At 35.9% G+C, this 19600-nt stretch overlaps 1 protein-coding gene across 2 annotated transcripts in view; it reads right to left on the bottom strand.

The window, feature by feature from the left end:
* Positions 1-7359: 7359 nt before the first annotated feature.
* The window catches only part of LOC113240290, a 122503-nt gene continuing 110262 nt past the window's right edge, over positions 7360-19600 (bottom strand). The window contains exons 4-5 of one of the 2 annotated variants that reach the window (XM_026477555.1): positions 9422-9590; positions 7360-9002 (exon numbers count right to left, since the gene is read on the bottom strand). In XM_026477555.1, the coding sequence (XP_026333340.1) occupies positions 8370-9002; positions 9422-9590 (802 nt within the window). In that variant the 3' untranslated portion in view covers positions 7360-8369. The remainder of the gene's footprint in view (positions 9003-9421; positions 9591-19600) is intronic. The other variant, XM_026477554.1, reaches the window with a different exon arrangement.

Genomic DNA, 19600 nt, shown 5'->3' with positions numbered 1-19600 from the left:
GTGTATAGAATAATTTTACTAAAAATAATCAGTTGTTCTACAGATGAACTTAAAATACGGTCTATAAAAGTAAATCTTAAGAGAGATTACACTTAATTAAGTTGTTTGGTATTAAGAAGGTGTTAAAATTTTGACTTGAGTGAAATAAGTCTATATGAACAATTTCTGTTTTCTAAAACCATTTATAGAGAACTATTATCTAAATCTATACCATTAAGACTGTTTAAAGATATAACAGTTTTAAGGCTTATAAAGTGTGCTCCTTGGGAGGCTTTACCTTTACCGCGCTTACTGATGACCAGTTTCTCGATTGCCTCACGCTAAATCTGCTCTTCACGTTTACGCTTCTCCTACCTGGACTGTGTGCCTCATATTCACCAAGCAAGTTTGGAGCGGCAGGAGTAACTCAAGCCGACGCTCTAGATGAAGTAGAACTCCACCTGCGAGTACAATGTGATATAATCCACTGCTACACTACCACCGCCGTCTCGTTGTCATTCCTCGCTGCCTCTGGTTCCACTCCATAGCCGCTATCCAACTTACAACCTCGCTGCTCCTCCGTTCCGAACCTCTGTCCTCAGTCACCAAGAGTCGAGGGCAGAGGCCTCCAACTCCGTGTCTCTTTTGAAACTTTAAAAACCTAGTAAGGTATACCTAGTCTGGTTCGTGAACAGCCAAAGATACCTTTTAAGTCACTTTAACCAATTCAAAACACAGCAAGCATCAGACACTTGTTAGATTTTAAAGTTGTTAAAGTGGCTGACTAGGCATTTCAATTGGCAATTAGTGGATTGTGCAACTTTACTTACACTGAAAATATTAGTCGTTTTACTAATAATTTAATATATAATAATAATTTGATTTTATTTAATTATAATAATACAAAGATCGAACACTTAGAAAGAATCCTTCCATCGGGCCGGTTTCGAACCAAAGTCTTCCAGCCAGCTAGGGCTGGTAGCTGTAAAGGCGACTAACTGGGTGACGAAATATTTTCATAGATTTCTCAAAGATGGCGCTACGGCTAAAAGTCGTTAATAACCAGACACAAAGATTTTTAAATGTTCGATCTTTGTACTAATAATTATAACAAGCTAGTTCAGTAATTTCACAAAAAAATAATTGAATATCATGATAGTGAAAGATTTATTTAATTAGTCAAAGAAAATTATAATTTATAATATAATAATTCATTCTAATTTCTATTATTAATTATAATAAATTGAACTTTATAAAAATTCATTCAATAAAATAATTTGTAAAACGTAATGTAGCCTAAATTGGAATGTTTTCTTTGCAAAATTAAAAATAAGGTATTTAATTAATAACTATTGTAGCTATACTGAAAAAATATTGTTGTGGGTGGTTTGCATCAATATTATACATAACTGGTTGAAGACTGTACCACCTCAGGCAACCGTGACCATGGGACCTGTAAAGGGCCCGAAATGTCGGTTTGTTTGAAAAAACAAATATACGCGATTTAAATCCGGAAAAATAGTTTCATTTCCTATGTGTAACAATCGCGAAAACCTAAGGACTCGATAGTCAAAGAAAATCAAATTTTATTTCTAAACTGTTTAATGCATTAACTAAACAAAATAACTAGCAAATGCTTATATTGTGTTTTGATTCTGGCTGCTACAGGAACTTTACTTTTGTACATAAATAACTGAAGTTAGTAAGGGTATAAAATATGTTATAGATGTATATAAGTTGTGATCATGTTTGTGACATCATTATATTTGTTGGTTGGTACTATATCTAATACTATTTCTGTTTTATATTAAAGTTTAAGGGCGGCCTTGATTTGTGTTTCGGGCTTTACTGTGAAATTTTGTCTAAAGCACTTACTAGGCTTTGTTATTGGGCAGCCGAATTCATGGAAAACTGCTTGTGCCACGAGCGTCTTCACGGAATACGTTTTAAACAAAATGAGTGACATTTCTGTTTCAATGCTTCATTCTCCCCTCTCGTATATTTAGATGTTGGTGAATTATATGCCAGCGAACTATGGCAATTTCAGCTATTTGTCATTTAATAAAGGGTTAAAACAAAGCAATCTCGTGAAATACTCAACACCCTATTGTTTAGCGGCAATAAAGATAAAATTCAGCCCTTTCGCAGGAAATTGCGAAGGGATAGTTATATCTTGATTTGTAGATGAATGACAAAAGAAGGGTGGGTAGTGATGTGATAAGTTTTAATTTTCGAATTGTATTTCGAATTTTAATTCGATATGTATAACTTCAAATCGTTAGACATTTTCAAAATGAGAGTTGATGAGAATTATTTATCTACTAATGTATATTTTATGCTATTCCAATTGAAATAGGATATAAATTTAAAAGCTTTGAGACCGGCCTCGGAGCATGGCGGTGCATTTTTCTCTGCGGTATTAAGGAGTACGCTAGAGGACATCGCGACGGAATCCACCGGAATCCACCGATATGCGCTAGATCCTATGGTGTGTGTCGAAGTCTGCCTGAGTGCGCCGCGGACTTTTCGACTGTGTAGTCGCTACAGAAACAGTATCAAATCCGAGCGACTGATGGCATGCGGCGAATGCTGCAGCATTCCAGCGGACTCTGGTACGTAATCCGCCTTATCGTGAGTGAAAACTAGCACGCGCGTGACATGACAGTGGCGTTGCAACTGCGCTTCTAAATATTGTGGCGCCACTTCTACAGGTGTCTAATTTGAAAGCACCCTTAATATCTATACATATACGTTACTAACTCGAATCATAAGCAAATTCGAATAAAACCAATTTTCGAATAATACAAACACATAAACTTCACTAAACGTATTCCTATTACAATAATAAAATTTATGTATATATTACATACATATGTATTGTTACATCTGTCTCTCGTTGTGGTAGGCAGAGCCGAGAGCTTTTAAGACACTTTTGTTGCTTCCTTCACTCACATACTTAAAACCTACAATCCTTATTATAGGGCTTTTGAAATTGCTAATCAGGGCATATATAATCAGGGCTTATATTTTAATGGGACTGTTGAAAATAATTTTTTATGGAAAATTTCTGTGATTTTCATTACATTTTCTATCTTGGTAGGAAGTCGAAGAATATCAAATTTGACCTCAAGAGAATACCCTGTACTATGTATATTCTTTACCGAGACAGAGACCGAGTCAGTAAATCTTACGAGCTTCCCTACGCGTTTGTTACGTGGGGTCTACTTGTGTTCTTCGTCCGAAACAATTATTATCAAATAAGGAATACTCGACCAAATCAAAAAACAATATCAAGTATGAAGCTTCATTTCCATCACGAGTCCTTTAATATGGTCGAGTATTCGTTTCGCGAGTAATATAACAATGCGTTCCGGGTGCAGTTGGGGCTGCCGCGATGGTGCAGCGCATCGGGCAGGCGCGGATTGACAATTTCACGGCCGTGATGAGGAAGAGGTGCACCTGGAGACCCGCCTACGCGCCAGTCCGAACCGCATATTGAGCATGTTTGCTGGGACCAAGGGTCAACCCAATGTTAAGCGCAAGCCACGCTAAAGCTATGCTAAAATAATACGTATTAATCCGTACCGCTTTAATTAATAATAAATTTAACTTAATAAAAATTCATATTGTTACAATAAAATAATTTGTAAAACGAAATGTACCGTAAATTGGAATGTTTCTTTGTAAAATTAAAACTAAGGTATTTAATTAATAATTTTTGTAGCTATTGTGAGAAAATAAGGTAGTTTGCATTAGTATTAGACATAACTGGTTGATGACTGTACAACCTCAGTCAACCGTGACTATGGGACCTGTAAAGGGTCCGAAGCGTTGGTTTCTTTGAAAAAACAAATATTCGCGATTTAAATCCGGAAAAATAGTTTCATTTCCAATACGTAGTAAGTTTTGGCGTGTTACACTATGAATACGTGCGGGGCTGAAGAAGGGCGGCAGAAGGGCGACATATTTTACATAGCATAGCGAGATCGTTGGGTTACTTTAGTTAGCTCGGTTTGCTTAGTTCGCGGTGTGAACCGAAGTATGAATAGATGAAACGGCTACTTGAACTAAGCTAAGATAGCTTCGTTCGCGTTATCCATTAACAAATTTCATGATGCGGCATGAATTTTTTGTTTTTATTTATTTTTTTATAATATCAAGTGACGGGACGAACAAGTCGTGCGCCTGATGGTAAGCTACACGCCTGTCCATAACAGTTGCAGTGCCACTCAGAACTTTAAATCGCAAAGATCTGAGGGGCATTGCCACTGCGCCCGTCACCCTGAGACATAAGTTGACAAGTCCCATGCGCCTATAATTTCACCAGCACCCTTACCCTATCGGAATACAGTAATGCTAACATTACTGCTTGGTGACAGAAATAGGTAAGGTGGCAGTACTTCCCTGGACGAACTCTTTCACAAGGAGCTCTACTCTTACAAAATGTTATATGTTTTTTATTTTATTATGTTTTTTTTGTTTTGTTTTTCCATTTTTGTATTGTTTTTACATTTATTTCTTTAAGATTTTTAATGTTATTTTTACACTTGTATTGACCTAAGTTTGAAATAAAATTGTTATTTTACGGATTGACTTATTTGACGGATTGTTTCGGAAGGATGTCGGATGGAGCAGGAAATAAATCCCTGACCTTTGCATTGGGCTTAAACAGATTCTTACATGTCAGATCGAAGGGATTGTTCTTTTTGGTGTTTGATCTTTGAGTCAATAATAATAACAATCTAGTGAAGTATTTCCACAAAAAAATATATAGATATTCAACAAATATTGATTATAGGAAATGAAACTATTTTTCCGGATTGATTGATATTATTTATTATCTCAACTTTTTTCTCAAATTGGACTTGTATAGTGATGAGAATGATTATTTCGATTCAGATGATTATGACTATGTGTTCGATAATTAAGATTCAGTATAAGATTTCACGTTAAATAAGGCAACAACTAGCTGTTATATGCCGTAGCTATAAAGTATTACAGGATTTTGGTAAAATAAAAAAAAAACAAGTTTTTTCTTAAAAATGTATTTATTTTTCATTTTATTGTGCTTCTCATATTTATAAATTGGACGCTTGCCCAAAGTTTAATTACAATAGTGATGCAATCGATATATATCATACAAAATGGAACAAAAAATAAATATCGCGTAAAAATAATTTACAAAAATAAAAACAGAAAACAAAACAACGATTTTTGCAAAAATATCATAATTTACAACTTGTATCCAATTTTTTTAGAATACATTCACGGGCAATGAATTTGGGTCGCTTACAAGTGAAATAACTCGAGTAAATTACAAAGGATTTTTGAAATTGATAAATGTTGTGAGAAATTTATTAATGCACCAAATAAACCGCAACAGTTGGAAATAAATATATGTTCTAAATTTTCACCAATACGCACGTAGCCATATTCGAAAAAGTGAAATTTTTAAAATGTTCCAAAACGGTCTATCTTTCATCATCACCCCATTTATACGTCCCACTCGCTGGGCATGAGTCTACTTTGAGACCTGAGTCTGAGGGGGTTAGAGGTCTTAGTCGGCCACACTAGTCCAATGCGGGTTGGAGACTTCAGACGTTTTCCGATGGTTGTGAACTTTCTTATATAAATTACGAAAAACTCAAGAGGTGAGTTCGGATTCGAATCCATAACCCCTGCTTGAGTGGCGGTAGTGACCTACCGCCGCGGTTTTGACAAACCATGAGGCTACTACGTTCACTCTTTGATTTTTAAACCGACTTCAAAAACAGGAGGAGGTTCTCAATTCGACCGTACGTTCTTTTTTGTTTGTTGGATAAATCCGGTCATTTATGAACCGATTTTGAGAATTCTTTTTTTTGTTGGAAAAAGGGTACCTCAGGAGTAGTCACATTTTAATTTATAGAAAATATTCCACCTCTAAGAGTGGCAAACTAGAGCATGAACGACTTTTGAGGTCGGTTTTTTTTTACTGATTGATTATAAAGAAAATTTAAGATGACCTAAATTTAATACCCGTGAGTATATTACAAAAAGACATAAATGTTACCGTTATAATTACTATGTTTGAAAGAACTGTAACCTAGTACTTAAGTACGTATAGCGTTGCATACGCAGTGTACCTTTAATTTTATTAACCGACTGCCTCAGAAGGAGGGTAACGATTTTCAATTTTTATATTAACTCAGAATGACAAATAAATAACCTTAATTAGGGCAATGGCATGAGACATTAGAGTAGATAAGTGCACTCTCAGGCTTTACATGTGATTGTCGTCGTATAACAATTGTTTTTATACAGTTTTCTTGCTATTGTTTTGTTGAATAGTGTCTTATGTTCATGGATATAGTTTGTAATCTATTAAGCAAGACATTAAGAAGAAATCAGAAGCCGTACTACATTCAAGCAAAGAAAACACAATGGTTCCGACTTTGTGATTACCCAATACTTGACTGATAGATTTCAAAATACTTATTAGCCCCCTTTACACAGTCACTCTATCGCACGTGATCAGGAGTGTACAGGATTGAGCACGGGAAAGCCTGCATGCGCAACAGTGCGCAATTACCGGTGAGTGCAATCACGCGGTCTTTTCCTTCCAACATCTTTACACGCGCGCTCAATTGCGCACGTTTGCTGTATCACGCACGCGTGTTAGTATCTGCGTAAAGCCTGCTATTGTTATTTTTTCATTCATTCAACAGAAATAACAAAATTTTCAGCAAAGTTAAGTTATTTGAAGTCACAAAAGCAGTCACGGAATCGACACCATTATTTCCTTTCATGGTCAATAACATCGTTTATAGTAAAAATTAAATATTAAAATATGATATTATAGGACTACGGGTTTTGTAGTGCGATATCCAAGTGCTTTCTATGTAAATGATTATCGCTAGTTACAGGTTTCTTACCACGGTATGAGTTCCTTTTGTTTTCCCGATATTTCTTTACGCTCCATGGTCATGTACTGAGTCTACCCGTAACAATGAGACGTGTAATCGTTCCGAAATACCAGGGGAACAGAAAGTGGCAAGAAACCTGTAATTAGTGATAATCATTTAGTGAATAACCACGAAACCCTTAAGAGCCCATACTACGTCATCTTGAATTAAAATTTTTCCGTACTAATACGGTTCATTTTCAATCGGCAGGGACACTTTATTTCAAAATTTATGTTGTTACAAACAAAATTAAACCGATTTGAAAAATGTTTATCGTATACTATAGGTATTCTATTTAGTTCAGTAGATATAAAATAAATCATTGGTATATGTAAAGTACACGAACACAGCGGTTTTTATGTAAAATTTCGAGATAAGTTTGTGTTTATTTTTCCACCGAAAAATTTTTTTTTTCACACCGTATTGTATTTCTTTCCGTATGTAAAGTTTTCCAAAGTATTTCATTTAACACTTTCACTGTTACGCGTAATCAACCAAAGCCATTTGAGGTTGTATGGACACTTAAAATGTATATAACTTTCTGAGTAGTTGCCGCCTACAGTTTCTCTATGGAGAAGTATCAACAACGAACTGACCAAATTTAACGATTTACATACATTGAATATTTTATATTGAAACAATATGAGCACTACGGCAAGAAAAATTCTGAAATTTTTGTGTGAGGTAATTTAAGTACTGCCCATGAAAGGGTTATACAGGCAAGTAAAGTTATAATTGTTGGAGCTTCATAAGTTAAATTAGCACCAGTAGAATAATTAAAATGATGCGAGTTCATTAATGGAAGGATTTTGAAAGTAACCTTTTTGTTATTTAAATTTTAATGTAGAATATTTTAATGTGATATGATTATAAAATTCAACTTACTAATTTAAGTAATTCGTTTACCTAAAAACTTTTGTACAATATCTACAAAATCTGAATTGATTTACAACATTTCAATGTATACTTATTTTTACATAGAAATTAATCGTGATAACTTTTAAATTTGATAACTTCGTAATTGTGATAATTTTAGGACTAGTTCGAAATAACTTGCTAGGACAAAAATTACTAAATCTACTTAAAAATATGGTCACATGAGTTTTGTACAATATCGGTTGCTATAGCTATTTAGAAACCATTTCTCAAAATACCGTGACTAAACTAGAAGGGGACAGAGCTACTTATTAAAACTTTGTACATGGTTTGTAGGAACGTCCCTACGAATTTCCTTTAAATTTTAACACAATTCTATAGAAGGCATATGTTGTTAGGCATATGAAGTTGATGCCAATAGCTGAATATCAGCACATTAGGCCGAATGTGAAAGATAACTATTGAATTTGAATATGCTATTTCTATTTCACGGCAAACGTTCATTCTTACTCAAAGAAACATTATGGCACGTGACCATTTTCACACTTAAATCCATACACTTCACATCATTCATGACATTGGGATTTCTGCCGACAGCCTGTGTCTTGATGATGCCCTGGTGCCACACGTTCCACATGTATTGTTGCTATATCCTGAATCTGATCCAAATGATGAGTCACCACTAGGGGGTTTGGGAGACGCTCTTGGACCTCTCCAGCAGCCGATTCCCGGCAATTCTCCTCCAGGCCAAGCTCCTCCTGCCCCAGCAGGAATAGGACCCTGTGGTCTCGCTCCAACTGTCCCAACTTGGGGATATAATCTCAATAAAGCATCAAGTAACACTCCTTCATGGAATTCTGAAGGGTCCGGGGGATGTATATGACGAGGCATTCGATGCTGTTGCCGCCTTCTGTCTAAAGATTTTGGCCGTCGATCTAAACGCTGCTGTCTCGGACGATGTGGTAGAGATTGTGGAGCTGGTGGCCTGGAACATGTTCTGCACGGCGCTGCTTCTCCAACAAGACTGAGCTCATCTTCTGCAAAGTGATCGTCACTGTGTAGGGAATCATCTGATCGATGGGGAAGCTCTTCATAAAGAGGAGCTCCACAGGTGTCCCCGCCACAGGTGCTGCCTCCTCGCCAAGTGCCAGAGCCACAGACGAATACTCTTCCTGGGTAGCCCGGCCTTTTAGTTTCGACCATCTGTGAAAGGTAAAATATTGGATTAACGCAATTTTTCAATTATAAGAAAAACTTATTTAAGACGTATACATATAAAAAAGAATTTGAAATCATCTAACACTGATCTTTTCTTACTAAACGGTTGTGATGGTAGTGTTTGTGCAAACCTGCGTTTGGAAAGCACTTCATAGATGCGGTCATAGGCTATTAAAGTGTAATTAAGCAGTTTCAGTTTTCACTGTGATCACAAACTTTTTTAAAGAGTGTAAAGAAATAACACAAAAATAATTTTAACCCTTAAGTACCTGCAATGTACACATCGGTCGATAAAGTGATTTACCGATGGGAATCAAAATTTTCCTGTCAAAGTAAATAAATGCCTCTCGTTTCTTGATTTATCATAAACCTAATATAAAATTTCGTATAATAAAAATTCTCACCTCCAGCTGAGGTTCCAAGTCAGGTCTATGTGGCAGTGGAGGTCTTCTGGGCAGATCCTGCAGATCCTCATACAGAGGAGCTGGTGGCGGTGCCCGTCTTTGGGAACCGGTGCTTTGCGTTGGTGCTGACGACTTCGAGGGTAGCAGGTTCGTGACTTTTCTTTTATGTCTGTGGAAGATAAAGAGGTTTAATTAGCGTATTTTTAAACCCCATAATAATATACATTACTAATATTCAATATTAAGGACGTAATAGTCTAGATGCCACTTCGATTTTGTTCCATTAATCAACGACATCGTGGATGATACCATCTCAAGTGACCACGACACTTAACGATTTTAAGTGGAAAATTTAACAATTCCCAAATGATACGTAATTAATGAGTAATCGTTGATGTATACTCAAGTGATATTTATTAATAATGATGATCGACTAAAGTGAGATCTTAATATCGATTTTGCGCTTGAGACGGACTTATTAATACGGGCCTAACTTGAGCACTTTTGAGATGAGGAAATGACGATAAAAGAAATTAAGTACGTTGCAAACAACTGACGTATTATAAAAACAAATGAAATTACAGAAAACGTGTGATAAGAGACCATTGCGGCGTGAAAGAGAATGTAATGACAAAGATAGAGAAAGGAATGCTTAAGATGGTCCGGACATGTGGAGATAATATAAGAAAGAAGATTGACGGAAGATATTTATAAGCCGAGTGTGAGCGGGCAAGTTGGTAACGGCCGATCACGGCAAACCATAACCAAATTGAGGCCGTTTTAAAGACGGGCCAGGTCAAGAGCACCCTTAACCTACGAGCGATATGAAAGCACTGATGCATGTTGATAAGGCGAAAGATTTTGATTTTGTATACCAGGACCGTAGCAAAAGGCATTTGTCTCTGGTGTGACGAATATGTAATTTGTTTCCATTTTTATTAATATGGATTTCCGCAACATATGCTCCTCTATCCTATTAATTACCATGAAAAGAGCCCGAAACGTTGGTTTGTTAAAAAAAAACAAGGTTTCACCACCAATGTACAGCGACAGCGAAAACCTGGGAACTTAAAAACATTTTATCAGAACAGCACTATACTGGTTCCACCAAAACACCTAAAGCGCAAATACGTTTACTATATAATCCTAGTCGTATAAGTAAGTTGTAAGAGAAAATCACATCACATCTCGACAAGGTTTTCCTAAGTGAATGTCTTAACACAATTTCCTGGGCTTTATTACTCGCGTGTCACAGACGTTGAGATAACAATACATCTCTATTCCATTACCGCTTTATGAAATTTGGCTTCCACCTTGATTAATAGCCTTAATTTAGCTTCGCGATGAATTTATACAGGGTGTTTCAAAAAGTATTGATACTGTTGGTGACTTCTGTGCAACGACGTGAATAGATACCTGGATCGGTTTAGGAATACTTCTATTATTGTTTACTCATTAACTGTACGACTGATTTCAAATGGTGTGGCGTTATCCTATTTCGGCACAGTTCCAAAATGTTTGTTCACAAAATTTTTCAAACTAACCAATGTTTCAGGCCCTTTACATGTCTCATTGTCAGTCGGCCGCACCAGGGGACTTGTAAAGGGCCGAAACGTTGGTTTGCTTGAACAAAATACGCGTTTTAGTTCCGAACGACATAATTTCATTCTTCAGAAAAAATTCTTCGATCTGACAGGATTGGAAACTGCGTCTGTAATGCCAATCCAGGGCAACTTCTTTCTTTGCTTTCGATCTTTGTATTGTTAATATTTATAACAAACAAGTGGAATAATTTCTGGAGCGGGGTAACTTAAATCAACACTTCAAAAAAGCCACTCCCTACACGTCTGAAATCCGAAATACGAATCACTATTGAAGGTTGGACAAAGTCGAATACTATTCTCAGCAGAGACCGACATAGGAGGAGAAGGACTCCAATACAGCGTTTTTTTTACCTGTCACATCCGAGCGTTACACGTGCGTAACTGCCTAGCCACCCGTTAACCTTTTACGAATGCGTTCTGTTTGTCACTTCAAAGAACTTTTTGTTATATAATTTTTTTTTGTAGCAGTAAAGCTTCTTGTGAAAGAGTTCGTCCAGGAAAGTACTGCCACCTTATCTAATTCTGCCGCCAAGCAGTAATGTGAGCATTACTGCGTTCTGGTTTTGGAAGGTAAAGGTGCTGGTGATGTATAGGCACATGGAACTTGTCAATTTATATCTCAAGGTGATGAGTGCTCTTCAGATCTTTGCGATTTAAAGCTCTGAGTGGCACTGGAACTGCTATGAACAAGCGTGTCGCTTACCACCAGGCGAACTATATTTCTGACAGATAGCGCTACGACAAAAAAAGAGGTTAAAAACCAAAAAATAAAGACCTGCAATAAACACATGGAAAAATTCATGAGGTCCGTTGGTTCGGTCCGTGTCTTACTTGGCATAGTACTTGCCACGGTTTGCTGGGAGACGTTGGTTCGAATACAACCAGATCGAAGTGGATTTTTTCGAAATGTTATTATAACAATTTAGTGGAGTAATTCCATAAATAATTGAATATCGTGGTGGAGAAACAACCAAACATCCTGACATTCAACAAAACTTAATCATAACACACGATTTAAAGAAAAAACAGCAAAATATATATTTTTTTAAATTTTCAAACACCTCACTATAAAATTTTACCTTGTATATCTTAACGTCCTAATTAACTATGGCATTAGGTGGATAAATAGCTTGACAGCGTAAATGTATATGTGTAACGAGATACGTGTTACAACTTGATGTGGGTGGTTAGCTCTCGTTAGTTGGTAGGCGAAACTTTGTGATGACGTGGTAATTAACATCTTACTAGTAGGTTTCTCTGTATTCCACCAGTATCGCCGCTCAACTTATTTATATGGCAAAGCAAACTGCTTTGTAATGGATTTGCTTTGCTTTGAATGTGACGAGCTTATAAAATCTATTTTAGCGACAAGTTAAGTTCTCCTTAATGCTTTTGTCAACTTATGACAAATTCCATGTGCCTGTAATTTCCCCAGCACCCTTAATTTATAATAGCGTGAGACCCTCTCCGTTGACATTACTATGGTCTTATAGGATGTACAAATATACATACCGTTACAAATGTGCAATATGACACGTAATAAATCAATAAATATCAAAGTCAAAGTCAAAGAATCATTTATTTCATAAGTAAAATAAATTTACACTTGAACACGTCAGTCACATTTAAGCTACTACTGACGCTGACTTCCCTGAGAAGAACGAGCACGAAACTATACTGTTAAACTGGGATTGCTCTTTTCAAATAAACTTAAGTGTTATGGAATACACTTTGAAACAAATTTGTGTGAAATCTCGAGCCATGTCGTCTTTCAATACATGTTTATGGGCATTTCTCCAAAGCTGCAATTTTCTGTGTCCATGCACTAAACTCCACTTATTTATCAAAACAAACATCTACAAAAAAAAGAGAGTATAATATAGGTCTAAAGCTAACTGGAGAGCTCAAGATCTTCCCCATAAGCTTTTCGGACCTAACGGAAAAAAAATCCGAAAAGTCTAAAACAAAAAGGTATAAACAAATTTGTTTGCGTTGTTCTGGTCGATTTATAAGTAAATTTTATTTTTAAAGTTTGATTTAATAGTGCACATTATTGAATGTTTTTAATGCCTTTTATATAATATTTTATACAAAATGACAATCTTAATACATATATATGCTCCGGAATGTTATTGTAAAAATACAGTTCACTATAAGAGTCGTTTACCTTGGTTAAAAGAAATCGTGGTACCATTAGTTTGGACTTAGCTGTAAGGTTAATATTAAGGATATATTCTTTCTTATTGAAATTATGTATATTTTACGGGCATATAAAATATTTGTGTCAATGTACTGTGATGCATCAGTCATGAAACCAGTCTGCTTAAACTTTTCTCTGAGAGAAACCCGAGAGCCTAGACGGTACACAGAACGAATAGCTCTGTTTGCAATACAAATATGGTTTGAATGTCTGCCGCTTTACCCCACATGAGAATAATCCCGTAGGAAATTGTAGAACTAGTATCCATTCCATATTAATTTCAGTGTTAATCTTTGAGTGAATTGTAAATAGAAGGCTTAGGTATGCATTATTAAAACACTTACTCAAACCAATGCATTGTATCTCCACCTCAATATGCAATAATAAAATGAAAATTATGCATCCGACAAATATTAATAGAGATCTTTTGACAAGCTAACAATGGTAGGTACCGTACCTATATTTCAAGTGGTTTGTATAAGAGGGAAGTGATTTTTTAAGACGATTATTGATCTATCGATTGGGTATCTGGGTTATTGATGACTTGTCTATTGTTATTTCTTTTATACATATATTTTTATTTTGTTATTTAATCTGACACATGGGACTTTTAAATTTATGTCTCAGAGTGACAGTGCCCCGATCTTTGAGATTTGTCACGGAAATGAAGATGCTGCGCTGGATGTGTGGAGTTTCACGGAAAGACCGTGTCACGGAAACTCCCGCATCCGCGGCAGCCTTCAAGTCCGTGACATTGCAGATAAACTGCAAGAAAGCCGCCTACGTTGGTACGGCCACATCTTACGGAAACCGGCATGCTACATGGGAAACAAATGTCTGGCTATGCCACCTCCGCCGGGCCCCGGTAGAAGGGGCAGACCCAAGAAGTGCTGGCTTGACGTCGCCAAGGGTGATATGCGTGCCAATGGTCTCACCACTAAGGATACCGAAGACCGTGCAAAGTGGAGGAGAAAAAGTAGGAAAGCGGACCCCGGGCTCCGCAGCAACACTGCTGAGGACGCAACCGGGACAACGCTCTGATGAGAGAGAGGGAGTGACAGTACCCCGATCTTTGAGATTTAAAGCTCTGAGTGGCACTGTGACTGCTCTCGACTGGCGTTATGGTGACCACCAGGCGCACGACTTGTTCGTCGCGATTCTGGTTATGGTAAAGTAAATATATTTTTATCATCAAACAATTCGTCAATACTATATTACCTTATTTAATCATTTATTTTACAGGAAAACATAAACCACATGTAGTAAAACGGAAAACACGACCAAATGTTACTACTTATATTTAAAAGAAATTTCTTCCAGCAGACCAAAATACAGGACACTATAATTACAATAACGAGTTTACGTGCATAGTAAAACAAAATTAAATTATAATTCTTCATTAGACATGCTAGAAGGAACGCCCAATATTATTACCTTCGGCCGCTTTTTAGTCGCATCTTCTACTTTGAGTCCTGATTTCTTTAGTATTGATACTTTCAGTGCTGATGATAACTCCTCCACATTTAGTTTTACGCATACCGCTGATATGCAGCTTCATTTCTTCGGGTCTTATTAATTTCTGGACAATTTTTTTAGTATCATCGCTTGAAGTATCTGTACTGGACGGGTAAATAGCAACACTGCTCGTATTTGATGGGCATACTAAAGGCAGACCTCCTTTTTTTAAAAGATTGGTTTGATGGTGATGGTCTGGTAAAGTAATATTTTACTTTACCAGACCATCAGAAAAAACAATAGCAAAAATATTAAATTACTATAGACTATCGAGTTCTTAGGAAATGAGACTATTTTTCCGGATTTAAATCGCGTATATTTGTTTTTTTCAAACAAACCGACGTTTCGGGCCGAAAAAATAGTTTCATTTCCTTACTATAGACTACATAAATACTTACATAAATACATATTTCAAATCATAATATCTATAACATGGCTGGAAGAGGATTTAATACACGGCCGTCCACTAACTAAAGCGAGGCAAAGTGACATGTGGTCACATATCCGTTTTAAACAGCATGAGATAGAGCTCAAAATTCTCTATTTCAAAACAGTTAAAGTTAGTTAACATATCTTCTAAATCTGGGTTATGGTTTTTATATGATATCCAAAAAATGATTTTGTCACATAGTCGGTATAGTGCTCCTTGACGATTAGTTTAAACATAGCTGAGGAGTTACTATCATTTACAGTAATGGGAAGTGCGCGTGCGTTCCAAACTCTGACCGATTATACCTTTCGATTATATGAAATTGTTTCAATTGTAAAAATCAATGCGGTGTTGTTTAGTATAGTTTTAAAATGGTTAAGTATTATTTCAATATGAATTTTAATTACCATGGAATGTGGACCGGTTAAGCAAATTGTTAATTTTGTAAGCTTCAATTTCATTCTGTGTTCTTTGTTATAGAGGTGTATTCAAACTCTGTGTCTCCACCACAGCAGTTATCGAAATAAATTTAAAAAAAATCTTTAAAGCATTATTATAAACAAATTAGATACGCTAGTTTCACATCATGAATAACAGCAGATGTTCAATGCATTAATCTGTTATTATTGAAAAAACCATCAGGTAGCGGTCCTTTTATGATGAATTTATTAAATTCTGACATATAATATGGGGGTTTAGTAATAAAATGCGGTGGTGAAATAATTAAGTCAGCACATGACGTGATGGTTTTATTTATTAAATTGTTTGAAAATAATCGACCACCTCAGTGGTGTTATGTTTAGCACTACAAAATAATTTTTCAATATTGCTTATGTTCAGGGTGTTCTGGGTGCTTCCTAAGTGGATTTAGTTAATATTGTGGCCTAGATTTAGCGAAAGTAAAAGAAAGACTGGATCCCCATTATTTATTTACAAGTAGAAACAAAAAGGGCCTGAAGAGGCTATATACACCTAGCTATACCTATGATTTAAGATTAAGGTAAATAGTAAGCCTGCTAACAGATTGACTCCATGTTTGCAATTAATATGTGAAGTAGTCAACTTCATACAGCCGAGACCTTGACTACATGAAGTTGATAATGATTTCACGCATTAACTGCATGCAGTCGAAACTCAACTACATGCAGTCGAAACTCAACTGTATGCAGTTGAAACTTTAGTGGTAATAGAGCTCCTTGTGAAAGAGTGCATCCATTGAAGAACAGCCACCTTTTCTATTTCTGCCACCAACCTGTAACGTCAGTATTACTGTGTTCCGATTTTGTGTTTTCTGTTACCACGCCTTCATGTACATTAATGGCGAATCTGAATTCTATTTACTAGGCAACAGCGTTTAAATTCCTCTGAATAATACAAACGCGTGGTTGCCCGCCGCCCGGTCGCCGCGCGGGACGCGCTGCGTAGACCAAATTCAAGCTAGACTCGCCCGCGTGCCTTGGACGCTCATTTAAGTTAAAACGTAAAAGCTAAGTGATATAGAGCGTGTTTTGCCATGACAGTTAGACGCACGCGACCGCTGCGCGGCGACCACGCGGCGGTCACGCGGCGGCCGCGAGGGCTGAGCGCGTTGAAATTCGTGTCGAATGGGACTTGTCAACTTAAGTCTCAATGTGTCGGGCGCAGAGGGAGTGCCCTTCAGATCTTTGCGATTTAAACAGCTGTGTCGCACTGCCACTGTTGTAAACAGACGTGTAGCTTACCATCAGGTACATGACTTGTTCGTTCCGTCACTTGATATTATAAAAAAGGAAATTTCAACTGCATGCACTTTAAACTTCTACTTCAAGCGTCATCAAAAAATCAAAAGTAGAAATTGACATTCTTACGAGTACATTTTTTTTTGCGTATATATTTTGCTTTTATCGTTTAATTTAATAAAAATGGCAATCGACATTCTAAAGTAGTTGTAAAATTTGTTTTCATCTTGTCGTAATTTCGGGTACATACATAAAATTCACCTTCTCTATAGAAACATAACAAGAGAGCACATACAATGTAAGTTGGACTCTATGACATTTACAATATGAACGGTAAAAAGTCCAATTTTTATAAATATAATACCCACGGACATTTTGTACTTTTTAACTTCGTCGTCAATTTATTGAAGAGCATTGTATGCTACACGGGCAGAACGGCAATTACAGACGTTTGGGCCATTATAGCCCTTGCTTTCGGCTAGGGCTGTGTATATCCCTTGTTCGTAATTGCCTACTAAGTACCACCCTTATAACACATTATCCTATTTCGCTATGTACATATATGACCATTCTCTTTTCTTTTTATATTAAATTTTAATAGAGTATCAGGTATCATACCTTGTTGTATGTTATCTAGAATAAATTTCCATAGATTGAAGGCTAAATTCGATGTTTATTGTGACGGTGGTGCAATAAAATTAGTTTGTCTCTGTATTTACTAATAATAATTATAAGTTAAAATTGTCTGTATTTACTAGCAAGTGGGCCTTGGATGACAAATAAACGATTGATTAATTAATTGATTTATTATTTATAATAAATAAATGATTGATTAATGAATTTGTAATAATGATTAATTTATTTATTTATTTATTATCTATAATAAATAAATAAATTAATTAATCATTTATTTGTCATCCAAGGCCCACTTGTTAGTAAACACAGACAATTTTAACAGTGTGGTGAAAACCAATTATTATAAAATTTGCGTGGTGCATCGCGTTACTCTGTTAATAGTAGACATGTGTCCAGTGGTGTGATGTATGTGGGTTGTTCATAGATCTAAACCGAATTTAACGTGTAATGAGCTTTTCTTGCTCCTCAAAAGGCGACGCATGGCCAGTAGTGTGACTTATCGTAGGTTAATATACTAGAAACAAGATTTATAGCCTAAAATGTGTGTGGTCCTTATCTGGACAATGTCTCCTTGTTCCCGCTCTACAGGAAGCGAAATTTTATGGCGCCACTTTAAGCTTGGGTTTGACGAAGAGATACAGGAAATTAGGTTGTCTATACTATATAAGGTTCAGTATAGCGGAAAATCTGCTTAATAGAACAAATAAACTCTTTCCCTCTCTCTCGATATACCTTTCTCTTTTCAAGTTATATGTCAAGATAAATTTATTATAAACATTAAGAATCTTTAGTGGCAGTGATAATTTTAAAGCTGGCGCTGGTGAAATTACAGGCACATAGGACTTGTCAGCTTATATCTTAGAGTGACTCTGATGGCACTGCAACTGTTATGGACAGGCGTGTAACTTAAAACCAGGCGCACGACTTGTTCGTCCCGTCACTTGGTATTATATAAAAAAGTGAGAAATTCTGACCGATCAACCACATTACTTTAAAATCACGTGAAGAAAAAATTAGACTCACCAATGGCTTCAATTATACTGCTTTGACAATCACCTAGTTACTCTACCTTTATAAAATGAATTGGTTGATCTCTTGTACGTATTTTTACGAGTACGCTCTTTTGATAGAAACTTTAAATTGTAAAAAAAAATGTTATTTTAAAACCAGATTCTGCAAGAGTAATCGTAAAAACGACCACCCACTGGACTCAGTGTACTAACCCTATTTAATATTGGTTGCTAAGCGTGTATGATGAAGTCACATAGTATACTATAGCGTAATGTATACTATGGTGAGGAGTATGAAAATTTCTCTCCAGTTACATTTGCCGCACAAATGTATGAAAAGGTGAGTGGGTGTGTATACAGTAACTTCAATCTTTAGAGACATCAATAAATACATAGGTGTTTTAATAAAATTTCATTTCCTCAAAAATTGGTCTTTCCGGGAATCAAATCTTGGGACTTAGCGTAATATAACGTAATAACGTAACTTTTTTAAAATAGTACTTTTAAATACTACTTTCACGTTGAATGTCAAAATTGTAACGTTAGAACAAGCCAACATTAAACAATCTGACTATAAAAAATATCACTTACTACCTCCACAGAAATGTTCACAATTTTATCTAATATCTCATTTTTAAAGATAAAACTTTCGTATGCCTATTTTCTACAAAACAAACAGAACAATAACCATCTTTATTACTATGTCCGTAAACAACATTTTGCTACAATCATCCTCATAACCATACGACCATTAGGAAATAGTGTCGAGAAATATATTCGATTAAATGTAGTCGATAAGTTTAGTCGATAAATTAATGTTACGTTCGGTAGTGAAATCAATTTTACTATCTAATAAACATTTTTTATGGTGATAAGATGATAAGCTTTTGTACTATATTTTTGTAAATATTTGATATTTCTAAAACATGCTTGTAAAAAAGAAACCAAGTACAGAAGAATGAACAATTGGGTCTATTGGCTTCGGCCAGAAAAGAAATTAAATGTAAGTATTGGTGTCAACTCCAATAGAAATGTATTTTAAAAAATACATAAGATAAGTAAATAC

Source organism: Hyposmocoma kahamanoa, unplaced genomic scaffold (assembly GCF_003589595.1).
Source record: "Hyposmocoma kahamanoa isolate Upper Pololo Valley unplaced genomic scaffold, ASM358959v1 129, whole genome shotgun sequence".
Classification (NCBI taxonomy): domain Eukaryota; kingdom Metazoa; phylum Arthropoda; class Insecta; order Lepidoptera; family Cosmopterigidae; genus Hyposmocoma; species Hyposmocoma kahamanoa.
The sequence above is the reverse complement of the archived record's forward strand: the minus strand, read 5'-3'. Positions and strand labels throughout refer to the sequence as shown.